We start from the raw sequence: 26,855 nt of genomic DNA, 5'->3' as shown, positions 1-26,855 counted from the left end.
ATGCTCCAAAGATGAAATATTGGAGGGATGGCTCTGGTGGGTGTAATTCAGAGTGTGTCCCATGAGTGCTGGTCCTGGACATCTGGAAATGTTCTGGCATCCTTTCCTCTGTATCCCAGTGCTGGGCCCAGGCTACAAGGTCACTGTGTGGGCAGGTCTCAGCTCAGGCTGTGTTTATGTTTAAGGGAACTCATCCTGTCTCACCCCAAAAGGCCATCCAGCCCTGGGTGCTGCCTGCAGCTGGTGGGGCAGGCAGGGGAAAGGAGCTTCCCCTCCCTGCTTGCTGGCTCTGCCAGGTTGGTTTATGGGGGCTCTGCATTCCTGTTCCCCTGTGCAGGATAAAACACAAAGCCCTGGCTGACACCAAAACCCACACTGTGCAGGAGGGAACATGCATTCCAGCTGGGAATGTGCTCCCAGAGATGCAGGTATGGGGACTCCTGGGAGACAGTGCTTTGGGGCCACTTCATTTAACAATTGCCAGGTCTCCCCAAATTTTCCTTGTCCCTGTCTGGCCCTATTTACAGCCTTGTCTACATCCTCAGTTAAGAAACAGGAGGAGAGGCAGTAAAGGGACAGAGCAGAGCAGTTCTCAGGGTCTGAATGTGGTGACTGTCACAGGCAGGGGCTGCTGCCAGCCTGGTACCCCATGGGGCAGCCAGAACCAGCCACTGCCCAGATGTGATTGCCATGTTCATGCAGCAGCAGGGCACATGGATTGTCAGGAGCTGTCTCTCCAGCCTCCTGACAGGCAGGGAGTGCTCCTTTTAAATAAAGCCTGACAAATGGCATCTTGGGGGCGTCAAGTCCTGGAGCAGTGTCTTCCAAAAAGTATGAAAAGCCCTGGAGAGGAGCCTGGCACAGCCTCCCAGATGACAGTAATTAAAGGCTTTTGCACTCAGGCACTGGGAGCTGCTCCTCTTGCAAATTGGCCTCGATTGAAGAGGAAGAGAATGATTGGGCTGAAGGGAAGTGATGGGGGTGGCAGGCAAAGAAAACACAGAGGTAACTCTCAATTTGTCTTCTGATTTTTCCCCTCTTCCTGTCTCCCAAACGGTGTCTGTGTGGGTGGAGGGAGCAGTGCTCCAGCTCCACACAGCCTGGGCTGGCTCTGCCTGAGTGCTCTGGGGAGGTTAAGCTGAAAAGGAGCAGCTCTGCTCTGGTCCTGCCCACGCAGCCCCAGAACATCACCCAGTGTTTCCTGCAGCTGGCCCTGTTCTGGAAAGCTCTCCAGGCTCAGTGGCACCAGGGTCTCTCATCCTTTTGCAGAGCTGGCAAAGCAGTTACCCCCGGCTTGGGTTATTTATAGCCATTGCTCCCTGCAAGGCCCATACCACCACAATCCCTGTAAAACTGGGGGTTACAGGTGTTTCTCCTATTTTAATTATAAAGAGGATGTTGATAGCTTGTTTAACCCAGGCTTTTCCATGATATGTATTTTAGACCCTTGGTTTTTATTAAGTTATCTGAATATATTTAGGTTCAGTGCTCAGCCCTGCATCAGCATGAGCAGTTCCTGAAGGGTAGGTGATGGCATTACAGAAATGTGCTCCCTTCCCTTCCTAAAGCTGTGTCCCTCCTCATTCCCACAATCACCAAAGATGTCCCAGCTCTGTCTGGGGTCCTCCGTGGAGCAGTTTGTGTTGAAGTATTTGGAGAAATTGCTGTGCTGTGAACATGGATGTTCCAAATCCAACCAGGTGCTTCACCATGAAAGGCCAAGGATCTGGTCCAGGATTCAAACAAGAGCCTTTGACCTCTGAGCCCAGGCCATCAACAGTCAGGTAAAGCAACTTAGCTCAGGCTGTGGCAGGACAGAACATCTCTTTGGCCCTCTGTGAAGGAAAGGTAAACAAAGGGCTGATTGAATGCAACTGTAAAAACTCCAGCAATGAGTTTTTGAGCAGTCAGCCTTGCTCAAGGAAGCTGCTGGCCCAGTCTGCAAATGGATCCTCTCATTTGGGTCCAGTCCTGCAACTGCCAAGCCCAGTGGCCAGACTCCTTGTGGGAAGAGGGGGAAGCAGGCCATGGCTCTGCATTTGGTGCTTGGTTAATATTTGGATGAGCTGAGTGGTGAGCTGGGTCTAGTGCAGTAATTGTGTTTGTTATAGAGCAATAACCCTGCAGGGTTACCATGAAATTTGACACAGCTTATATGAGATACAGTCTGATGCAGAGGCAGGGCAGCAAACCCTTGGCAGGAAAACTGCCTGTTGTGCTGGGGCAAACCTGAATCACAAAGGTGATGTGACTGAACAAAGGCACTTTATCTGCTGCTTCAGGTGTGAGGACTGGCTGCCCCTGTGCTCCACCACAGCCCATTCCCAGGCCCTGCAGAGGCACTCAGCCTCCCTGGCCTGGCAGAGGGGAAGCTGTTTGCTGAGGGGAGCAGGGTAAGTGAAACAGGCAAACCCAACCAAGCTGCTCCAGCTCCCTCAGCAGCGGAGGCGGTTCCTGTGTGAGCAGCCCTGGCTCATTCAGCACAGCAGTGCTGTGTACCCAGAGCCCACACACAGCAGCCTTTGTGCTCTTCAGGTCCCCCCCAAAAACCACTCAAAGCCCACAGATGATTCCTGAGCTTTGCATCCGGCCTCAAATACTCCACTAAACACCTGTAAGGCAGCTCAGTGGCCAGGCTTGGGAATGTCACAGCAGTGAGCAGCTGTGAATTGCCAGAGGAGCACCTGCATGGTGTTGGGGGGTGACCACAGCCCAGTGCCAGGCAGCCAAGTGAGGTCACACTGGCCTTGAGGGGGATCAGTGGCACCACGTCTGAGTGCCACTGAGTGGATGCTGCTTTGGGCAGGGTGTGCTGCTCCTGGTGGTCACACCAGGCTGATGCAGGATCACATCCCTCACTGCTTTTCCTTCAGAAGGTGGAGAAGAAGAGAGCACCCTTTTTCCACCAAACCAGAAGTAAAGCTGGATTCTCTTTCCTCTCCAAAGTACTCAGGTTTGGTCCCTACCCTGCTTTGCATTACCAAGGGAGCAACAGCATCTTGCAGCTCCTTTCCATTATCCCCATTCAAACCATCCTGGATCCCAGTTTCAGCCAGGTTTGCCAGTGGGTTCAGCTGACTGTGTCCTAAAACAGTGCAATGAAACCTCCAGAAAACAATTTTTTCATTTCCACATGCTCTGCCTTAGCTGCCTGCAAGCCCTGTGTGGTGCTTGGCTGCAAGAGGCTCTTGGGGCTTACAGGGAGGGGTGGAAGGAGGGGTCCTGAACCCCCCCAGTGCAAAAGGCACCTTTGTGGCTCCTCTCTGCAGGTTATGCACTGGTGTGACTCGACAGCAGATGACAGAGGTTAGGACAAGGCCTGGGGTGGCTGGGATGCTGTTGCCATGGAAATCACCCAGTGTCTGGAATAGCAAGAAGGAGAGCAACTCAAAAAGTAATGATCTGTCACATCGATTAAGGGGGAGTTGGAGGGATTGTGTTTGGGGAAAACCTCGTGCTTCAAATAATGCAAATCCATATGCCACATCTCCCTGTTTGCCTTCCCCTGAAGGGCTCTGTCAACAGGAAATAATCTGATTTGTTTTGACCAGGGGTTTCTCCAGGGAGCACCGACACGGTGCCTGCCCATCAGCTGTGCTGCACTGCTCTGCCATCCTGGGATGAAAGGCACCAAGTCAATGCAATATTCATTCACTTCCTCTTCCCTCCTTCATTCATTTCTTCTCCCATTCATCTGCTTCATTCACATTTCCCAGCACTTTAATGAGCAGTGCTTAGCCCCTGCAGCCTGCAGAGCCTTCCCTGGTGCTCTGTGCTGCAGATGGCTGGCTGCAGGCTCAGTGATGCTGCAGGGCACAGCTCGGGGTGGCTGAGCAGGGCTGTGTCATGCCCAGCTGGCACAAGGATCTCTGAACCCCCACAATACCCCCTGGGTTTTGCTGCTCCATCTTTCACATCTTGGTGTGATTTCCATGTCACCCACCTCCTGTCCTCTCCACGGGAGCTGTTGTGGCACTGACACCGTGCCCATGACTGCCCTCCCGGGGGCAGGGGGTGGCTTGGGGCAGGTGGCATGGCTGGGGAAGCAGGAGGGAGCCCAGCATGGCATGGGCATCACTGGAGAGCTGGTGCCAAGCACTTGGTGCAGGGCCAGAGCCACAAGCACAAACATCCTCGGGGCTGAGTCACTGCCCACCTGCTCCCACAGTGTCGCTGCCTTTGTGGCACTTGAGGAGCATGGAGTGACTTCTTTTTTTCTCTGCCCCATGTCCTGCTCTCAGAGACCAGTTCATCAGGGGCAGGTGGGTAAGAGCCTCTGTGTGAGCTCTGGGCTTAGACCAGGGCAGCAGAGCTGTGGGCAAGCAGTCAGACCCCCAGTGTGAGCAGCTTGGGCAACAAGAGGGCACAACCACGTGCAGGAGCAGAAGCAGGAACAGCAGGCACCTGCACCAGGCACAGGCAAGCTCCTGGGTTTAGGAATTTTCCTCAGATAAACATGGCTCAGCCCTCCTGTTGCCCATTCTTGAGCACTACCAGGGTGTGGATGAGGGGAACAAGCATGCCTGTACCTCAATGCCCTTTTTTAACCAGAAGCAGGCTTGCATTTTTCCCCCCACTGATATGCAAACATTTCTCTTGAAGAAAAGAAAAGAAAATGCCTGGGTACCAGCTGGGTAGAAATCCAAGAAAGATTAAAAGAAGAAAACCAATTTTCCTATTCATGATCTCAGCAGTGAAGAACGACCCCTTCCTCCCCCAGCCCCCTCTTGCTGTGAGTGCGGGTGAGCTGTGCTCTCCACAGAGCCAAGAGCATTTCTGAAATGAAGGAAGCAAACAGAAAACATCCGCTCTCTGTAGAATAGAGAAAGCTTTCTCTTTTGTTCCCTGCTTTTTATCAAGTATCTGCTGCCATTATTGTTACTCACTGGGTTATTACCTCCGAGTGGCTACTTCCACCAGCACAAGCTGGTTTATTGTCTGCTCAGAGCAATTATGGATGGGGATAATTCCTGCCATGCTGCTTCATTGTGGAAGGATCCGCTGTGTTCCGTGGCCAAGGTAACTTGAGGTGATTTGTGCTCCTGAGTTACCCATCAAGTTAATTAGGAGTGGGTGGCTGGTGCCTCACTGAGTGCTGGGACAGAAGGAGCAGCAGAGGCTCAACCCAAGCATCTTCTCAGTATTCAAAAGAAAGTTTGTTCAGTGGAGCACACACCAGGTTAGGTTTGGTTTTTTCTTAGGACTAATTCATCTTTATTTGCACGTTGACAAAATGTTGGCCAATGCATCCTCCCTCCAAGGGTGTGGGAGCCCATAGCTCTGTGTGTGCAGAGCACAGGAGTGTCCCTGCAGGAGGACTTGGTGGAAGACGTTTGCTGTCTGGCTCATTGCTCATCTGCAAGGTCAGTTATTTCCTCATCCTGTATTGTAAAGACAAGAGGAGGAAACTGTTCACTTGGTCTGGGCAGGATTCCCCCTTGGGAACTGCCTCACCTGACTGGTTGGAGAGGCGCAATGAAATGAAAATGCTTCTCTGAAGTCTGCATCAAGACCTTGTGCTGGGCCTCATGCATCTGTGCAGATCAGAGCCCCAGTGCTGCCTCTTTGAACTGGGGGGAGTTTCACCCCAGGCAGGAACACCTGGATTCATGGCAGAGGGCTCAGCCTGCAGGTTGCAAAAGTACCTGGTTATTTTCATTTCTTTGATACATGATCTACTATCAAAACACCTTATTTCTTTCTCTTTTACTTCCTAGGAATCTCAACAAACTTGCTACTGGCAATAACATTTATTGGTGAGGCACTGCCAAATCCCCCAAGCTGTCCATACACAAAGGGGTCAGGTCATCCCTCGTGCAGCCCCCCCAGCTGCAGCAGGGCTTGGCACAAGATTTCTGCTGAAGATGTGAGGGTTTGGTCATGCAGGAGTAGCTGCAAGGGTTTTGCAATGCAGATACTCAGGTTAGTAACAATGTGTTTATACATTCACTCTGTAATAAATAAACACCAAAGTGTGACACTTTTAATCCCTTGCTAAAGCAGTGACAAATGTGTTTTTCCCACAGTTAGTAACCTGTGGATTAGGAAGCCATGGTTTTTATTTATTTTTAATAGCACACCATGAGGACAGATTAGCATGAAACTATAATGCCATCACATGGTCCCCAAATCCTCTGTGCCAAGACCCCATCCAGGTTCACACAAGCAGCAATGAGCTTTTCTAAGGAGGCTTGATGATAAGAAGTGATTTTTCTTGCTGGCTTAGAAATTCTAACAAAGAGGGTTGGATTTTTAGAGCTGTATGTGTGCAGAGAACATTTCAAAAGGACATTGTTCAGTTATTTACTTCACTTTTAAGCTTGTCTGGCCTGCACCTGACACAGAGCAGTCCTGTCACCAGAGCTCTCTTGGGTTTGATGCTCAGCTCACACCCTGGGCCAGGTCAACATTTGCCCATTTCCCAGTATTTTCTTGAGCAGAGCATGGCTTCACACTTGCTTTGCTATTCAATCCTGGCCCATCTGAGTTCTCAGATATCCCTTCTGTAAGAAATTGATGGTTCAAACTGATCAGAAAGGACACAAAGATTTCCCTCCTGTCCTGCCACAGGCTGGACCCTGGTAAATGTCATTTGGGAGTGAGGACACAGTAGAAAGCCAGCTCCCTCCTGCTCCTCTGTTCTGCCTCTGGTTCAGTACTCTCTAAGGGTCTGGAAATCCATCTTGAAGTTTCAAAGCAATCTTCCTGGTGTTCTCCCTGCTTGGTCTGAGTTCCCAGAGCCAAGGGACACGGTGTGTGGCCCTCAGCATCTGGGGGTCTGCAGGACAGCTCTGCCTTGCCTTGTGAGGGGCAGAGAGCAGGCAGGACTGTGGCTCTGCTGCTGTCCCTGCTGCCTCCTCTCCCCATCAGCCATGTGAGACCAGCTCCCCTTTTCTGCTCAAAACACTGCCTTGATCAAGGTTTCACAGCTACTCTGATCATTCCAGAGTGCACAACGCAGGACTGATTTTCTCCACAGGTGCCTTAGTGGGTCACGAGATTCCAGGATGACCTGGGAGACACATGCAAGCCATCATGCACCTGCCAGCTGAGGATGGGCTCCCTCTGCTTTGAGGCATCTCAGGTCCAGACCTGCAGCCAGCAGTGGCATCTCGACAGTGAACCTGAGATCTCCAGCAGATGGAAGATAGTGGAAGTCTCCAGACACTTTTCCTACATAAGGTTGTTGTCTTACATCTCTTTGCCCCCATATTTTTGGCTCCTGGCCTGCCCACTCAGCTTCTTTGCCTTGCCCCCAGCTCCTGAAGCAGCCCCAGGGCTGGGCACGCTGCCTGCAGGTACCCCCTGAGTGCCCATCTGTATTCATGGAAATAATCCCATCAGGATCTGATGGCATTTGTAAATATTTGCATTTTGTAAGGAAATACCCTGTTTAAACATAGGTTAATATTAATTCCATCTTCTTTGCATTCCCCCACATCCTTGAGCTCCGTTCACCAGCCCTGGCCCCTGAGACAGCTCTGCTGAAAGCAAATATGTCAGTCTGCACTGCACAGGGAATATTTTAAGGCTCTGAAAACAAAGTTTCTTATAGCAAAGCTGCCAAAAGTGTAACCACTGCCATGCTAAAATATCCTCTGCCTCCTACATTTGTAACGTGGGAGTCTTTTATATCCTCTTTACTGTTGCTGAACCATGCATTTGTATTGGCAGCAGATGTATATAGACTGGGACCTATTTCAGTGTCATGCAAAAGAGCTCTTAGGTTAAAAGATAGATTACAGCTTACTGGAAAGCTTGAAATTAACTGTGTGATGATGCCACACGAAGATAAAGAACCAGAAATTTTATTGAATTAGGATTTTATCCTTATGGGCTGAAGGCTTGAACTGTATTAACAGCTTCAGAGGTCTCCAGTTGCCAAATTAACTATTGAGGTTTTGGACAACTAGTTGGAGACAGGAAAAAAAGACCTGATTTAACTGTTTCCAGACAGTAAAAGGACTGTCTAGAAAAGCACTGCCCCCTTCTACACTGTACAGGACTTACCCAAAAGAAGGCAGCCAAACACAGCCCCTGCTCCAGCCCTGTCTGGGCAGTGTGAGGGATGCAGGGAGGGCTCAGACTGCCTTGGTTCTCAGGCACAGTGGCAGGAAAGACTCAGTTGGTCCCTGCTGTGTTTATTATTAATAGCAAACCCATCAATGTCAGAACTTCCGTGGTCAAACTCCTCTGCAGTGCTAACAGATCTCTGTAGATTGGAGCAGCAGAGCCAAAAATGTCCTTGGAGACCCCAGGATTTCCTTGGGTATCTGGCAGTGGTAGACTAAGAGTTAATGATGGAAAAACACATGTAGATTTAGGGGAAGAATGAAGGACTTTTTTTCTTAATATATGTTTTTTTGCTTCACATTTTAGCTCTTGGCACAGCGTCCCCCGCCTCTAATCACACCTTATAACTGCAGTTTAAATCAAAACCCACAAGGCTGGACCAGTTGTATCCAGTTTCTATTAAGCCATTGGAGCTGTGACTGAGCAGACTTGCTGTCACCAAGCCAGTCCCCTGCCTGTGCCTCCACACACAGAGGCTCCCGGGAATCCATGAAATCCCGGCTCGGGAAGCACCCCCTGCACCGGCCCTCTCCTCTCCCCCTCTGCAGGCAGCCGGTGATGAGGGAGGGACCAGCACGGCAAGAGGCTCTTGCTGGGTTGTGGAACACACCTGAAAAACTTCGGCCATTTCATAGGTCTACAAGGAAAAAAAAATTAAAAATTTAAATAACAAGTTAAAGCGGAATCGCGTTTTTGTCCCTCCCTGTAATTTGTTGGGTCGCTCATGCCCTGCAGAGGCTGCTGGTGGTTTTGCTGGGCAGGGCACAGCGCACCACGGGCGGGTGTGCGGCTGCACAGGATGAGATCCCACCCTCTCCCCGGGGCACCGCTGCTCCTGCAGGCTGGAGCCACAGCTGATGGCAGTGCCCGGGACCCGTTCTGCTCTCTGCTGGGGCCAGCGAGGGAGCTGAGCTGCTCTCCTGATTTACAGACCTCAAAAGAAAGTCACCGTTTGCTCCCTAACGTGGCACAGCCAGCGATGCACACAAGGATGGGGAGGAAACAGCCCCCAACACACCCCCAGCCAGCTCTGCCCTGCTGCTCTGGGAACCCTGGAACACAGGGCAGAACGATGCAGGGGAGCAATGCCTTGGCATCACTGGGCTCTCGTTTAACTCCTACTTACAGCCATTTTTCTTCCATTTTCAAAGAAAAATAACATGAGCCACAAAAATCCAAGCCAGTCTCTGAAGTCAGATGTGTTTGAAAGTGGAATTGCAGCTGTGACAGGGAAGGACTGTATTTACTAGCACTTCCTGCCTTCTAAACCAGTCTTTTAAAAAGCACTGGTTTGGGTGGGAAGTTTGTTTGGGTGAAATTATTGAGGAGGGAATTGGAATTATTAATGGGATCTTTTTTTTGTCTTTCCCTTCATATATCACTGCACTGCTCAAGACAGCCGCAGACTCCAAACTGGGAATCCCTACTCCCAGACTCTGAGCTCCTGAGGTTGATTTTACCACTTCAATAATAAGGGGAAATGATGTGGATTGGTGGCAGAAGCAAGTTATATGGTGAGTGGAGAGGAACACATCTCCAGAGCCACCTTAGTGCTTCAGACACAGCTGCAACAGGCGACGGCGCCCGGCTCCCCACACAGACAGCTACAATGAATGACCCAGGAGGCCTGGTAAAAATTAATTGAGTTAATTAATTGAGCATCTGTGGCATGGCTATTTTCTCTGCATGCCCTGGCTCTTAGTCCTCATTTCTGAGGGGAGAAAATGCCATTGAACCAATTTATTGGCAGTGCTGGCTCTCTGAGGCAGAGGTTGTCACCCTCAGTGTCCCAGAGGCTCTGAGATACTCACTGCAGGTGCCTGAGCCTCCCCTGGGACTGGGCATTGTTTGACCTTGTGGCAAGGGTTTCTATGTGCAGAGATCAGGGAGAAGGAAATATTCTGGAGAGTTTCTGTGCTACTGTTCACTGAGAGATGGCATTGCCTTCCCTCCAGCTGCTGCCAGCCCAGGATGGGACATGGTGCTGAGGGCACCTGTGTGGGGTAGGGCAGGCTTGGTGCACAATGTGCCTCAAAACCCTTCAAAAATTATGTAAACCCAGTTCTTCAATTTCCTTTTGTTATGTGCAGCAGCTCAGGTCCTGCTCTGGCATTCACTGAGTTGTGGATCAGCCACGTGGCTGATGGAAGCGCTGCTGCTGGCCCATGGAAAGGTTTTATTTTTCAGTCAACACATACAGGAAAGAAAAAGGTTTTATTTTCTTAGCCATCACTTTTTGCAGCCTGTGTCAAGCTAACAATGGCTGGGTATTTCTCTGAGGTTGTAAAATAAGCTCATTCATGCTTTCATTTCTCTCTATTTGTTGTAAGAAAAATCTACTGAGCTTCTCTTAGCTTTTGAGGTGGAGTCTGTGGCATGGCACCAGCAGCCAAGCACTGCTCTGGTCAAACATGAGGGCAATGCCATTTGTGTTCCCTCAGCCACATGGATGCAGGGAAAGGGAAATGTCAGTGGGAGCCTTTTGTGGGCTCCTCCTCACCAAGGGGAGCCTCCCTCCCTCCCTCCCTCCCTGCTGCCTTTGCTGTAGCTCTGTAATTTCCACCATGGACAGTGCAGGGAGTCGTGGCCACCTTCCCACAGAGTCAGAGCTGAATCACTGCCCCACACTGAGCACAGGGGCCCCAGGGCTGCTGGAGATGCTGCTTTGGTGGTGGTGATGGAAGCTCAGTCTGCCTCAGTGTGGGGATGGATGAAGGATGTTGTCACTTAGTACCTAATGGTGGCCTGTTGTTGTGTGGCATTGAGGTACAGGAGAAGCTGGGGGGGAGATGATAAAGTGACATCTGTATCTTTGGAAAGAGAAGCAGCCAAAGATTCACCTGACTCCCTGAGAGGGGGTTTGGTGGAGGAGTTTGGATGCTATCCCAACACTGGTGACAGGAGACCAGTGATGGCAATATTGCCAGCATGGCTGTGGGACAAGGACAGCAGCACTGCAAACAGCTTTACCTGCCAGGAGCAAAATGCTTGAGGAAGTATGGCCAAGCACTGGGAGAATCTTGCAGGATTTTCAGGGGAAATGTGGTTGAGTATGAGGCCATTCTGGAGAGCCCCAGGGACAGCAGTTGTGTATCTGCAGCTGCAGGAAGAGGTGGGCACACAATGACACAGGACTGGGTCCAGTTACAGTCCAAATGGCAGAGCTCATTAGCAACACTGAAATCCTGGTGGCCAGACATAGCTGAAAATCAGATCACACTAAAAATTAGATGAACCCATGGGCAGTTGGACTTTCTAGATTTGAGGAGATATCCCAAATCATCTGGGCTTAATCCATAGGCACATCCCAGTTTGCTGACAGCCAGGTCTGGCAGAGCTGCTTGGCCTGGAGGAGCAGCCCACAAGTAGGAATCACACCTGGGGAGGAGAAAGACACACAGAAATGGTTGAGGAAAGAAATCTCTCCTATCCTTTCAGCAGGTTTGGGGCCTATTCTTTGGTGTGTTTTGCTGGTCCAAAAGCAGAGCAGCCTCCTGTCCTTAATTCCTCCCCAGCTCTCCCATCACAGCATGACCAGTATGAATGCCAGCAGCTGGAAGACTGAAATAGCAGCTACCATTGCTTAGGCCCCACTGATTTGTCCTGTGGTTTTTCCATGTCCTTTAATCTCCAGTAAATAATCCCTCACTTCCTTGTGGTCTCTCTAATTCCATGCTCTGTGCTGGTGCTTCCTGTAAACAGCAGAGCTGGTGGCCCATGTGTAATTGAGGCTCTCCCCTGCTGTGCAAAGGGCATGTGACAGAGCTGTTTGTCAGGCTGGATGGGGCTGTGTCCAGGGGCTAAATCATGGAAATGCCAGATTCTGCTCTCCATCGAGCCAGGAGAAGTCAGGGCTGGTTCTGATGAGGCCATTGGATCATACAGGTGTAAAACCAGCACATGTGGGAACATCAGACCCTCAATGAATTGCACCATTTTTTCTGGCACCGTGATTTCTGGCCTCTAGAAATCATGATTGGGCCAGTGCTTGAAAGAAAAACTGGGCTAAATTACACAGCAGTGGTACTTGGTCTCTGGTGCAGGAGCTGTGTCCCATGCAGAAGCTGTGGCCAGACCTTGCTCAGCCCTTAATTGCCACATCTGTGGCCAAAAATTTTGGGTGGAGTACTAAAATAAAAGATTAAAGGTCTGTGCTGAATGAAGGCCCTTCCTGATGTTGGATCCTCTGCACTCTTGTAGGTAAGAGGGTACCAAACCCTCCAGGGACAGCAAGGGAGGCTGAAATGGGATTTTTCTGATCAAAATGTCTTCAGCCTCTCTACTGGGGCAGGATCTGTAAGATTTCAAAATCAGCTGTACGCTATCAAATACCTATCCTCAAACTCGAGAGCATTTCTTTGTCCCAGTGAATTTGTGTTAAACCAATGGTGGATCACAGAGGGTTGTGACAAGAGCTGGGCTGCACATTTTGGGTGGCACAGCTTTTCCTCCTGTCTGAAATCTCCCCTGTCTGGGTTTCTGCTGACTGATGGATCCCACCACAGATACCTGAGCATCCAACAAACTGTTTCTCCAGGGACTTCTCTGCTCCCCACAGATCTTGGGCTCTCACCTGTGCCTGTCCTGGCCATCCTTCTGCAGGGGGCATCTGGACATGCCTGGCTGGAAGATGACAGTGTGAGAGTGTTTATGGAGGTCCTGGTGCAGTCAGATGGGTGCAATTCTACCAGCCCTGACAACATCTGCAACTTGCAATGTCACTGCTGAGGCATTTACACAACCATGGGAGGGATCCTCCAACCCTCTACATGTGCTCCTTTCCAGCACAGCTGCTTCCAGGAATCTCCAGGTTTCAATCTCTTGGCTATTTCAACCAAGTCTCAATTTATTTATTTTCTTTTCATAAGCTCCCAGCAGCCAAGCTGTGACAGCCAAGGGAATCCTGCTCAGTCTTTCAGCATTAATGTCTCAATTATCAGAGCACTGCCTTCTTCCACACAGGGATTGAATGTGTGTGTTGGAAATCCTTGAAGTATTTTCAGAGCTGAAGTGTAAGCAGGGACTCATTTTGGAGTGGCATTGGAGGTGCTCAGAAAAGTGCTATGAGGCAAAGTCCATCATTTGATGTCACTTACTGTCTGTCGCCTTGTTTAGAATGAGACAGTCAATAGCAAATATACAGCAGAGCTGAGATTTTCCTTTAATGCTGATGGCCCAGCTGTATCTCACTGTGGTGCATACACCCCAGAAATTCCATGGATCCTGCAGTGGCTCCTGTGCTGAGGGCCCATCCTACTCCTCACACTCTGGTGTTGGCTCAGGGACGTCAGGAGGGCTGCTGCAAGGCAGCAGGTAGGAAATTTGGGTTTCTGGCTGCTCACACAGCCCCAGAATGACTGAATGTTTGCAGGAGCAATCCCAGAGCATCCCATGGAGATCAGATGGGGAATATAATTTCCTTGCCCCTTGGAGGACTGGAAATTGCTGGTTTTTTCACTGCCACCTTTCCCTTGTGAAGTAGATGCCACATTGTCACCAGGCTGGGCTGTTTTGGCCGGAGCAGCCTCATGCACAATTAAACTAAAGCAGAACTCATACTAAAGCAAAGTTTGATGGTTCACTGAGCCCTCCCAGAAGTGTCCCAGGTGGGGATGGAACTCCCCCATCCTGTCTGCATTTCTGCCCGTGCTCCTGGGTCTCCCTGGCCTCGGGCTCACCACGTGCCTCCCCCACTGGGTTTGCTCTCACAATGGGGATGTCAGAAGCCTCCAGAGGAACAGAAAGGCTTTGCCCAGGCAGCAGTAGGAGCCCTTCAAACCTGCAGCCAATAATTGTTGCCTGGAGCTGGTCCCTTTGGCTCCAGGCACTGCTGAATTTGCTGGTGGAGAAAACCACTGCTTTGGATCAAAGCACTGTTAAAGGAGACTTCACAAAAGTGAATAGCTCATGGTCAAGAAGAGCTGCCAGACTCCTGCTTTCTCAGTAACTAATAAAAGTGCTTTTTAACACAATTAATGTGATGTCCTGCTAAAGACCGAGGGAAATTGGAATTGAGACATTTGTATTTTGACAGACTTTGTGGAAAACTTCTGTTCAGACTGGTAGGAATGAAACCAATAAATTTCTGAAGAAACTTTCTGAATTGAGCCTTCAAGATAATAGATAGGCTGTTCTGAGTGTGGATAAATAAACTCTGTTTTTATAAGTGCCCAAAGACCTTCAGGATGACGAAGTGGAACATACTTCAAGTCTCCAAAGATGGGAAGTGGCTTCTGAGTCAAATGCCCTCCCGTGCCAGAGCTCGTATTTTAGACTGAGATCACTCTTTTGTGACTTGTTGACAGGTTTTTTGTTGTACTTTGAAAAAAAAAAAAAGAAAAAGGAAAACGTCCCAGGCTGAAAATAGCAGTGAAACATTCCCCAACTGGCCAACCTGTTCTTCAAGAAAACTTCCCAGGGAACATAAAGCTCCAGCTGCAGCCCCAAAAACACTGGCTTAGAAATGGCACCTTAAGTAATGATTACAGTGGAAAAAACCTATTTTGGGTTACTACAGCCCATGCCTGAGCATTGCTCATCTCTTATCTTGTGGTGCAGGTGATCACCTGCAGGAGGAAGATTTGGTTCCCACCAGGAAATGCTTAGAGGGTGGACTCTGAGCATGGGAAACTTAACTCACTCTCTTTTTGCCTCCCCCTCTCATGAAGAACAGCTCTCCTTGCAATTCCTGCCCTCCCTGGCAGCCATCCCAAAGGCAGGTGGTAAAAAGGCTGATCAGAGCTCATGGCATTCTGGAAAATCAGGGCAGGTCCGTGCATCTGTGCAAGGCCAGGGCTGAACTCTGCAATGAACCCAAAGGAGATACAAGCAGGGCCATGGGTGATGAGCAACATGGAACTCTTATCACCAAACTTTGCTTGCTCGGTCCCTCCAGCTGCCTGCTGATGGGAACTGCTGGATGCCTTGGCCTTTATTTGAAACAAAGATGAAGTCAGTGGTGAAGGAAAAAAGAGATGTCACATATTCAGAGTGGAGCCCAAACCAGGCTGATGGGCTCGGAATGGGTTCCTGCAGTGGCCACAGGATGGTCCTGACACACTGGAGCAGTGTGCCTCGGGATCAAACACCAGTGCAATGGCCAAGGAGCTGAGGCTCACAGGAGAGGCACCAGCACATTCTCAGAGCTGGCTCAGGGAACTCTGTTCCTCTGGGTTCAGAGAGAAAATGAAGAGAGAGCAGGTCAGGGCTTGTGATGTGCAAAGGTGATGGAAATGGGGGAGTAACGGGATTTAGGAGGCAAAGTCTTATCAGGTGGCAGGAAATGGGCACCAAATGAATCCAGCCCGTGATAAGGGCTCCACTATGTAAAAATCATAACCCAGGGAAGTAACTTTGCAAAGCTTATACTGATCCTCCTCTTCTGAGAATGTTTTGATCACGACTGGTCCCTCCCCACCAAAGCAGATTCTCTGTTTCATGTGGAAATGAATTCAGGTCTGAGTTGCCCCAGGGATGAGCCTGGATGGCTGCAGCAATCCACCCTGCCTTGGAGCCTGGATTAGGGAAAGGCAGCTTGTCCTTGCCAAGGAGCCGAGGGGGATCAGAGGAGGGTTTCAAGAAGGGGCTGAGGCTTTGATTCATGTGCAGAAGATTTCCCGGGAGCAGCCAGACGCGGCAGCATCCCTGCGGCTCGGCACTGCGCTGGTGCCCAGGTGCTGTCTGTGGCCCTCCTGGGCTCTGGCTGCTGGGGGTGGGGAGGGCAGAGGGCGGCTTTTTTCTAGCAAGTAAAAAAAAATCAATCTGCTTTCAGTTCAGCAGCTCACACTCGGGCTGGCTGCAAGAAACGTGTGCTCTGCCGCCAGAGACACCGCAGTTGCTACAGCAACTGCAGAGCGAGGAGACACCCTCCCTCTGCCACCCTCCGCTCCCCAAAATAGGGCAGAGCAGGGAAAGTGATGGGGGGAGCCAAAGGGACCGGCAGGGACGAGCCACGGCTGCTCCGCGCTCTGCTGCCGCCCCACCGCGGCCGGGGCTCGGACACCGCTGTGTTCCCATCGGGGCTGACCAGCGCTGCCTTCCCAGGTCATTGAGATTCCATTCAGCACATCTGCAGCCCGGGACGCCCTGGCAGAGCCCGATGGCATCGCAGCCAGCCCACCCCACGCACCGCATGCAGCGGGCCGGGGCCGCGCTGCCGGGGGTGCTGCGGGGAGAGGGGGAGCGAGGGGAGGGTAAAACCGAGCTGTGCTGCCATCTCATTACTATTTAAATCGGGCCCCGTGTGGTTCCCAGCACTGTGCCATCCTGCCTCCATAAAAGCTCATGGTTTCCCCTGGTGCTGCTCTCTTAAATATTTAATGACAGGAGGAAGAGCTGTTTTAAGAAACACTTCAGTGCTTCCACCCGAACATGAGGTTGTTTCAGGTGGCCAGAGCAGGCAAGAAAAACCTTTAGCTGTTAATTTTTCAGGATTCTGCAGCAATTGAAGGGGTGGCAGCATGATGACGCAGACTAGGGGGAAAAAGAGAGATATTCTGGAGACAGTAAAGACTCCTGAGGTCTGTCCTGCATTCTCTCCCTGACTACCTGTCGGCGTGACTTGATGTCTTATGCTAAAACACTTAAGGCTGCAGTTTTGGAGCTCTAGTGAAAAATACTTGCAGTTCACCTGCCTCCAGATCTTAGCCAGGCACTCTGCCCTCCCCATCCCCTCTGATGTATCAGATTTGCTGAGTGCCAAGGATATTTGAAGGTGTCCACCTGCCAGAGACTTCCGAAGGATTTATTTGGGTTCATGAAGTGTTTGAAAAGCTTGAGTAAAACTGCTCTGGAAGGAAATGTGTTTTAATGCAAGCCAAATCATAAATCAGGCCATCCCTAACACAAGTGAGACAAGGCTGATATGGAAGGGGAGGGCTGTGCTTCTCCTTCCCTGGCAGCCCTGTGTCCCAGGGCATCTCTCCTGTGTGGACCAGCTCAGTTATTCTGGTACTCAGCTGTCAGGGGCTAGGATGGCAGCAGGGCTAATGGAAGTGTTGATATAACCCATATTATTTTCCTAATAAAGCCCATTTTGTCATAGGGATGCAGCTGGTATCAGGCTGAAATCGGTGCCCCTGAGCAGTGTTTCCAGAACAGGTTGGGCACATGCACTATTTAAAGCAGTCAGGTGTCCCAGGTACAGCCCCTGTGGTGTCCTGAACCTCACAGCTCCTTGGTGGGAACTGGGAACTCTGCACCAAACCTGTTTGCCAGCCCCAGTCCCTGCCCCTGCAGCCGTGGTGCAATTAGTTTTTCATTTGAATTATGTAGAAAGGACAGTGTCAGTCATTTCTCTGCACTGATTTTGTGGAAGGGCAGCTCAGTAATATATGTGTTTAATATCCAAGGACAGCGTTTGTGGAACCTTCTATTGCTGCCACCCAGGATGAGAAGCAGCCTTTCAAGAGAGACAGGGCGAACTGCAGCGGGCCCTAAAAAGGTGCAGGGGGCACCAATAGGTGTTTGCATTGTGGTTTCAATGGGGACAGGATTTCTTAATTAGCAAGACCTTCTGAAAAGATCCTGGTACAAAACCAGGGCTAAAATCAATCAGCAGACAAAGCCAAGTGGATTTCTGCACATCTAAAGGCAGGAAAAGAAATAGCACAAGATCCTCTCAGTGCTGCAGAGAGGAGGATTTTACTGCTGCTGAGCAAAGCCTGTGTGCAGCATGTCTGCATGCCGGCAAAGGTGGGATGACCCAGTGGCTGGAGCAGGTAATGCATCCAAAAGAAAGCGGGGAGGGCTGGGAAAGGGCAGCCCTAGTTTTGTGGAGGGTCATTAATTCTCTCCCACTTTGAGATGTGCTTCAAGAGTGCTGAGGATTACTGGCTTGTGTTCCTTGCCACCAGGTGCCTGGGTTAGAGAGGCAGGAACTGAAGGCAGGGCTGGGAGCCCCATGCTCTGCCTCCAGCCCTGCCTCTGCAGCATGGCAAGCCTTTCCCTAAAGGTGTGGAAAGGGATTGTGTGCAAGTTCTTTCCAAAACCCCCAAATCAGGCTGCTAGCCAGGGTTTTAACCCTGCTCAGAGGGCAGAACACACAGAACCTGGCAGGATCAGGCCCTGCTTGTCTCTTTATCCCTCCCCAGCTCTGCTTGAGCAATAACCTACTTTTTTTTTGCTTTGCAGAAAGAATATCTTGGATTAGGTGGCTGCAAATGAGAGGTTTCAGTCATGGAATGGGATGAGCTGCAGGTAAGCAGTGGGTTTAATGTCAGCTTTTTTGGCAGCTTCTTTATTCTCTCTCCACTTTGCACAAACAAACCATCTCTGGGAGGAAGTCCATTTTCCTTTTCAGCCACAGCATTTATCACCATGGCTTCCCAATAATCCTCCCTGTGCAGATAAAGGTGAGCTGGCAGCACACCAGAGCCCTCACCTCAAGCCTACTGCCCACTCTGGTTCATTAAGGGATTTTCCCTCCTCTTGCAGGGCAGAAACTGTGCCCACATGAGGGAGCCTAAATCCCAGCGTGACAGTCAGCTACCCTTAACTCCATCCTAATCAGCCCTGTGCAATTAAGGTGCCAGGGAACAAAACCCCAGGAACAAAACCCCAGGAACAAAACCAGAGGGTGTGGGATGTAGGGCCCTTCTGCCCTCATTAGGCAATCTGGGGCATCACCCACCAAAATCCAGTCCAGGGTATTGGGAGGGAAAGAGAAACTTCAAATCACTTGGGCTGCCTCTGTCCTTTCCACGTTCATTCTTTTTGGCCTTGAAAGGCTCCTGGACCAAAGTCTCACTTTATATTAAAAACAACTACCACAAAATCCTTCAGATCAAAGCCTGACACGGGCCAGGCTGCACACCCTGTGGGTTGACAGCACAGGACCCTGCCCAGGATTCACAGTGCCCCAGTTTAACCAGTGAGGGCAGAGAAGGAGCTGACTGTGCCAGGAAAGCAGCACCTCCTTTCCCAGCCTCACGCCCAACTGTTCCCCTTCAGTGCCTGCTGCTTTGGAAGACTTTAACTTGCAGCCTCCTTGACTGCTTCATTTCTGCTATTTTGCACTATCCCACTCCCAGCAACATCACCAAACTCTCCAGCAGTGTGAAGGCGGGTGAGCTGAGATGCCCCTGCTGCCAAGCTAAACAGCATCAGGGCTCATTTTACTGCTTAGAAATCTGCAAGGAATCAAGCAGGTCGATGAATAATCCAGTTTAAAAATCACAACAGAGGGGCTGGGTAACTGTATACAACACTGGCCTAAATTCATACATCAAGTGACAAACTGTAATGAAAAATTAAAGGGCCCTGCTTGGCACAAGGTGGGTGCTGCATGATTTGAATCCTGGGAAGGTTCATATGGAGCAGCTCTGCCCGTGTCCCTCGTGCCTGCGCAGAAATGGTGCAGGGGTTCAGACAACCTGCACAGGCATCATTTTTTTTCCCCTCAGCTTGTGGCTGTTCAAGCTCAGCAGTGCTAAAACGTGACATGGGCTCGCAGAGGACACGTGCAGCCCGTGGGGTGAACTGCAACCTGAACAGCTCTCCCAGCAGCTGAGGCTCCGTGTCCTTCTAGTAATAAATTCCTCCTGGACAGTGTTTCAGGGGATTGCTAGGATTTGAGGAGAGAGGAGGCTGGCTGGAAGCAAGAAAGGCTCCAGGTTTATCCTTGAAAGCCCCTGTGCTGCAGAGCCTGGGGCTGCCTTTGGCAGGCTGCCTGGAGGAAGATGTCAGTGGAGGCTGAAGGCTGCCTCGTGCTGTATGAGCCCACCAATCCCCTCCTCGGCCAGCTAAGTTGGAGATAAATCTCCCTATTAGCAATGCGTAAAGCAGGCCAAAATTCGAACAGCTTCTTAAGCAGGAGGTGAATCAAAAGCTCAAAATAACTTTAAATAAGTCCTTTCTGTGCTCCGGGCTAGAAAGTGGTTGTTTTGGAGCTTTCCCATAGTGTGCCTGGCCTGTCTGTGGGGAGAGAGGGGTTGCTGAGCAAGGCAGCAAAATCAGGTAAAAAATAACCCCATCCCCAACGTCAGCAGCAGAGCTGAGAGGAACCAGAAGTCCTGAGCTGTTTCGAAGTTGTGTTAAATAATAAAGCAGAGAAATGAATAAATTAGCTGAGCATCTATTTAGGTCAGCCCTCTCCGTTTCTCCCCGCCGCCTCCGTGTGCCTCCTCCCCGCAGCCATCAGCTGCTCGGTGCCTGCGGCTCCGCTCCCTCCCCGGGAGCCGCCGGGCTCTCGGCGAGCGCGGCTTCAGCAGGTGCCACATCCCCTGCACACGTTCCCCCAGCCTTTGGAAGAGGCAGGCCAGCTCCCCTTTCCGACACTGGGGCAAAAAGTGCTTTGGAAAATCCCGTTAAAGCAGCACCAAGCGTGGGCTGCGCGCACACGGCTGCTCCCCTGCTGGCGCTGTCCCCGCACGGAGCTGCAGGTCCTGCTCCTCCCGGTGCAGCTGCATCTCCCTGCCCCGCCTGCTCCACTGCTGGTCATCACCCAGCTGCTTCCATTCCCAGCTTCCAACCCCAGCAGCACCTCCACCTTTGCAGGCCATCGGTACCCCAGGCTCGGTTATGTGGTTGTAGTTGTCATCTTTTTATTTAGGGATGACCAGGCTGATTGACACAGATGGACAATCAGCTTTTAAACCTCTAAGCTCCCCTCAAATCATTCAAATGCTTCCAGAGAAACGGAACAACCATGCAGTCCTGTATATATGCCTTTATTTACATGTTTCCCAAGCCTGAAAAGCCAGAACATCTCGTGGGTTTCAGCTATAAGCAAGCTGGATAAACACTGACCAAGATGGAATTATCTACATCAAGGGCTGCTCCATCTCAGCCCAGCTCCTGCTGATCCTTCCAAACCCCACAGGTAGCTGGAGAAGGTGTCCAGCAATGAACCCAGTCAGAAGCAGCATCCAGGGTGTAGGCAAGGGAAAATGAGATGTTTCTAAGTTTGGCCAGGCTCAGCTGGCTCCTCACAGGTCCCAGCCTGTGAGTCACTGCTACGTGGGCCACCAGCACGGCCTCCCCTCTGGAGGAAGGAGTGGAGGTGGAAAAATAACAAGAGGAAACCAGTTGTTAGTAGTGCCAGCTCCAGGGAGAGTGGGAGGAGGTGGCAGTCCTGGAGAGAAAGGTCAGGGCTGCATTGCAGGCTGCTGCCTGATTTTAAATCCTGCCCTCATGCTAGGAAACTGCTTACAGGAACACACTTGTGCAATATGTATGTAGGGTCTGGGCTGATCTGAGGGGAGAATGAAAGCCTCCAACAGCAGCCAGGGGTGATGAAGGATTTGTTTCTGGTCCCTGCTCACTCATCTCCTCCGATTTCTACTGAGCTGTACCTGAGTACCCTGTAAAAACCAAATTTTGGCCCCTTGAAAACATTGTAAAAGAAGATGTACTTTTCAGATGTACTGGGAACAGGTACATCCAAAATTAAAATAAAAGAATGCAGGTATCCAGCCTCTTCTGGTGCCTCTCCTAACTGGTGCTAACTGGAATGCACCAGAAGGGGACACAAACCTCAGCTACTGTTCCCTTGTCCCTGCCATCAGTCCAGGAACGCTTGGCAAGGCTGTGCTGTGACACCTCCCCTTCCCACAGGGATATCTGCAGCTGTGGATCAGCACTTCTGTTCTCCATTGCCTTGCAAGAATTCCTTTTCTCCTGCACCCTCCCATCTGACAATTGCCACCAGTTGCCAGTGATTTTTCTCACCTCCTATCCCAAATGCTCAGAGGCAGCTGTCTCTCTGCTGGTAGACTGGCACTTCCCATCAATGAAACCACGTCTTTATGTCTTCAAGGAAATTAGAACAGCTGTCAGGGAGGGAAAAAGGCACAGCCAGGTAGGATGCCAGGTCAAGGGGGAAACTGCTGTGTGAGACTTGCTGTTGCTGGCTGGTGATGCCCCTTCTCCCTGAGCGGGACTAATTCTCCCACTTGGAGCCGGAGCTGGATCTGTTATGCTCAGGCTCCCTCTAGTGCCTCCTTGTCCCGCTGTTCTGCCTTCTCTGGACGTGTAGCGGCCATTTGTCTCCACGGAGAATTTCTCCCATGGCCCTCGCTGCCGTCGGGCATCGCTCGGCTCCACAGCACAGCCGAGCCCTGTTTGCTCTCAGGCTGGGAACAGCCCCAAAATCTCCCCAAAGCCAAGGGCACTGCCAGGGCAGGGACTCCTGGGGAGCTGCCAGACAGCGCAGTCCTGGTCTGCTCGCTGGGGTGAAGGAGGGGGTGAAGGTGCCCATATCCCACGGGGTGCTCTCCCTGACAAGGCACAGCCCCGCACGCTGCAGCTGCACTTGGGCGGTGTCTGCAGAGTGAGTGGGGATGGGTGAAGTGCCCGAGCAGCCCAGGGTAGGAATCCTCCGTGTGAACCAACAGGAATAGCCAGAAGCATCCCTGCACTCTCCCCACGGCTCAATGGCTTCCCACTGGGGAGCAGTTTGTAGGGTCTGTGCCAAGCAAAGTCAGCTGGACTCCTGATCTGCACTGGTTTTGTGTTCACTGGGGAGCTTGTGCTGTCACACTGTGCCCAGCATCCTACATGAACATGGCCCTTCCTTGTCTTCTTCCTGCGGAAATGGGGAGGAAATTTCTTCACGTTTTGGGAAATGACCAGAGCCAGCCTCTGTTCAAGCCCCTGTAAAACTCAGCCTGGCTCAGCTCTGGCACTGGCACCACGCTGGACAGTGGGCAGTCCCTGGCATTACTGAATGGGGCAGCCCCAGAAATTCCTTACCCCAGGGCAAAGTCACCTCACAGGGAGGGAGCAGGCAAGCTGAGGGAGGCTGCTGAAATGGGGTGTCAGCATGAAAACCGTGACAGACCAGAGGAGCATTGCCTGTGCTTGGCTACATTGCCCGAGCGCAGATGAACCGAGCCCGGACTCTGACGGGGCCGAGGGCCTCAGGCTCCCGCGGGGGTCGGGCAGGGCCAAGCAGGGCGGCCTCGGCTCCCTCAGCCCCCGGCTCCCTCGGCTCCCGGCCGGCAGAGGCCATGGTCAGGGGACATGTTAGTGGCGGGACCGTGTTGCTGGGAACCGTGTTGCTGGGGGAACCGCGTCGCTACAGGACCGGGTCCGCCACGTCGCTGGGTGTTGCGGCCCCGCCACGGCGGAGCCCTCCCGGGGCGGGAGCGGCCTCAGGCCCCTCACGGAGCCGGAGCGGGAGCGGCGGCCGCGGGAGTCGGGGCGGTGCGGGCACAGAGCAGCAGCTCGGGAAGACAACGGGGAAAGTGCCGGGCGGAACTGCAGGACACGGGGTTCCGGCCCGGCCCCGATTCCCGGCAGCCCCCGCGGTGCTCTCTCTCTTCCGGTCCGGCGGCGGCGGCGAGCGCGGCTCCGGTGAGGGCGGTCCCGGCACCATCCGCGCCCATCCGGCACCATCCACGGGCCAGGCTGGGCGGAGGGGCCGGGTCGGGGCTGTCGGAGCGGGGCGGTAACCGGGGCTCGGGGCCGGGCGGGCTCTGTGCGGGAGCCGGCCCGGCTGAGCCGTGTGTGTTTCTCCCGCAGGTGCGACCATGGCCAAGTCCAAGAACCACACCACGCACAACCAGTGTGAGCGGGGCGGGGATCCCGGCGGGGTAACCGGGCTGGGACCGGCGCGGTGAGGGCAGCGCGGCCTGCCCGGGGGTTTGTGGCAGATAAGGCGGTGCTGCATAGGGATCGAATGGGGGGGTTTGAAGGAGTGTGATAAGAGTCGGGACCTGTTTGGGCTCAATGTAGAATTAATATGTAGGTAGAAAAATAGGAGCTTTTATATTGAAAAACTGGTGGGTGGCCTCTTATCCCAGCTAACCAGCAATAGGATGACAGGATGCAGATTTAAGCTGTGCCAGGGGAGGTTTGGTTTGGACAGTAGGAAGAATTTCTTCATAGGAAGGGTGCCTGGACATTGGAGTGAGCTGCCTGGAGAGGTGGTGGTGGTGTCACCGTACCTGGAGGTGTTCAGGGAAAGGTTGAACGTGCCTTAGTTGAGTTGGCTGGGTAGTGGTGGTGGACTCAGATCTCAGAGGCCCTTTCCAACCTGAGTGATGCCATGGTGATCACCACCAGCTAAACAGGCAGAGGGACCTTTCACAAGAGCAGGCAGTGGCAGGACACAGGGAAATGGCTTCACAATGACAGAGTAGGCTTAGGTTGGATATTAGGAAGAAATACTTCCCTGTGAGGATGATGACACAGGTTGTCCAAACAAGCTGTGGCTGCTCCATCCCTGGAAGTGTCCAAGGAGAGGGCTTTGGAGCATCTTGGTCTGGTGAGAGATGTCCTTGCCTCTGGCAGCGGGTGGAACAGAATGGTCCTTAAAGTTATGTCCAACCCAAGCCATCCTATCATTGTGTGATGTTCGTGAAAAGCTTCATCCCTGGGATCCTGTGCAATCCAGAGATGGCCACAGTGATGAAATAGTTAATGTTTGGGGTCTTTCATCAGTGCTGTGATTAGCAGATGTCACAGATGGGTTCTGCTTGGTCCTGCACAGTGAGTGACAGTGCCCTGTGACACTGACCACAAGGGCTTCAGTTTATTAATGACTGAGGTGGTGCTGTCAAGGTGTCATTAGTTAATGAGCTGCCTGAAATCTTTGGATTGGAAGCCCATGCAAAGGCATGAGCATAGAGATGTGCTTTTAATTGAAATGTAGTTTAGATTGGAAGGGTCTGGAGACTGTCTATTCCACATCATTTTGATAGTCAGGTACACTTAAAAAGGAAACTAATGCAGCTGCTAAATAGTAGCAGGAACTGGAATTTAATTAATTGTCTCGTTTTCCACACAGCCCGTAAGTGGCACAGAAATGGCATCAAGAAGCCCAAAACCCATAGATATGAATCTCTCAAAGGGGTGAGTATTTCTGATGATATTCCCAGGCTGTTGAGTCACTGAGGCTTAACTGTGAAAAAACCCCCAGAATTTGTATTTTTTGACTGACACTTTTTTTCGAGACATGCCTGTGTTGCAGGGGGTCAGAACCACAGTGGGGTTCAGTTCTTTCACTTGCCTGACATGCAGCTGGGATATTTCTGACCCACATGAAATCTGCCCTTGTATGTCTATAAAACTGCATTTTAGTCAGAGGCCAGTTTTGTCCCTGTCCTGTTCTGGTGGCTGTCACTGAGTGCTGTGCTGTTTCCAGTAAAACAAACACTTTCCAGTTAAATGGTTCCTTTGCCTTTTGAGTCCTGCTGGGTCTCCTCCTCCTCTCCTCCTCTCTCCTTCAATATTGTTTTACTGTCCATACTAATCCAGATAATTTTATTTACAAAATAAGAGGGATTGGCATTTCTGGGCAAAACACATAAAAGTGACAGTATATTGGTTTTTCTGAGATAAATGGTACAACAGGGTCTGTTTCTATTTCATTATGAAATGAAAACAGTAAATTTTTTGTTATGGAGGGTTGTGATTTTATTTGTTTTGTAGATGTCACTGTCTACAAAGCGTTTTGGAGGTGATGTAAAAATTTGTCTTCTGCAAAGCTCAGTGAGGGTTCAGTCCTGCCTCTCCTGCAGCTTTGCCCATCCTGTTCTTTCTTTATGTTTATTGATGGGGTTTGGGATTTTTTGTTTGTTTATGGTGATTAAGGAAAATGGATATTAAAGCCTGTTTGCAGATGACTAAAATAATCTTGTTAAAAAATCAGAAAAGAAGTGTGAACTAGTCACAGCCTGCATTTGAGAAAAATTGGAACAATATGGAGCTATAGTTGTTTTTGTAGATGTCTCTTCTGCAACATGGCTTATTTTTCCTTTATTTTTATAGGTTGATCCCAAGTTTCTGAGGAACATGAGATTTGCAAAGAAACACAACAAGAAGGGGCTGAAGAAGATGCAGGCCAACAATGCCAAGCAGGCAGCTCAGCAGGCTGCTCAGCAGAAAAAGGACTGATGTGCTTTAACCAGAAGACCCAGTTTTCTTACTGGCGTGTGTGTTACAGCATTTTTTAAAAATAAAATTGTATGTAACAAAGCCTTCACCTCCAAATTTGAGGAGAGGCCTTGTTTGAGTTGTATGTTAGCTGCCAGCTGTGCATCAAGCCTGTGAGTAGTGATCCAGGGCAGCCTGACTGGCTTGCAGGTCCCTGGATCCTCCTTGTGCTTTTGAAAACTGGGCTGACATTTTCTTTCTCAGGTGCCATGAGTTCAGTGATAATTCCTCTTGCTGTTACAGCAAGGTGAAATTTCCAAGGGCTGTTACATGTCTGCTGCTTTGGTGTGTGGTTCCCTGCAGCTGTGGGAATCCAGGGAAATAGGAGGGGGAGTGCTGGCTGTGGTGCTGGAGACCACAGGAGTTTGTGCTGGAGTTGGTGTGTGTTGTATCCTGAAATATTTGTAGATATTGAAGCATTAATAGAGCTACCCATGGGAACGTGTAAGGGTTTGGGAATATACAAAATGCACATTTTTTAATAGTGTCTGATTTTAGGGAATCACTCCAGTAACAAAAGTACTGTGATGAAATGTGCTGGCTTGGGGACATGAGGGGGATAACGTGCGAAATCCCGGGAGGAGCTGAGCCCGGGTTTTGGTCCTGCTGTTTTGTCCATCGGGAAAGGACTTCACTCTCCAGGGCTCCCCCAAAGCTGGCTCAGGCCGTGCTTTGCACTTCTGGCATGAGGCGAGTGTTGGAATGCAGCCGGCTGCTCTGAGATTGCAGTTCCTGTGCGTGTCCACCCGGTGGGGTAAATCAGCAGAGCACACCGGGGCTGGATGTTCACACAGACCTGACTGCAGTAGAGCAGCTAAACACTTGCAGGATAAAAAACAATTTTAACTAGAACATCCAATCCATGTAATTTATTTTTTAATAGTTTAGCCAGTTACCAAAATTAT

At 51.0% G+C, this 26,855-nt stretch overlaps 1 protein-coding gene across 1 annotated transcript; it reads left to right on the top strand.

Annotated features, from left to right (window-relative positions):
* Positions 1-23,269: 23,269 nt before the first annotated feature.
* Positions 23,270-26,007, top strand: RPL29 (ribosomal protein L29). Its single transcript, XM_063164578.1, has 4 exons — positions 23,270-23,367; positions 23,536-23,580; positions 24,803-24,867; positions 25,786-26,007. The coding sequence occupies exons 2-4, from the start codon at positions 23,544-23,546 to the stop codon at positions 25,909-25,911; spliced, it is 228 nt and encodes a 75-aa protein (XP_063020648.1). The 5' UTR covers positions 23,270-23,367; positions 23,536-23,543; the 3' UTR covers positions 25,912-26,007.
* The last annotated feature ends 848 nt before the right edge of the window (positions 26,008-26,855 follow it).

This window comes from Melospiza melodia, chromosome 10 (assembly GCF_035770615.1).
Source record: "Melospiza melodia melodia isolate bMelMel2 chromosome 10, bMelMel2.pri, whole genome shotgun sequence".
Classification (NCBI taxonomy): Eukaryota; Metazoa; Chordata; class Aves; order Passeriformes; family Passerellidae; genus Melospiza; species Melospiza melodia.
This window is presented reverse-complemented; position numbering and strand designations above follow the sequence as displayed.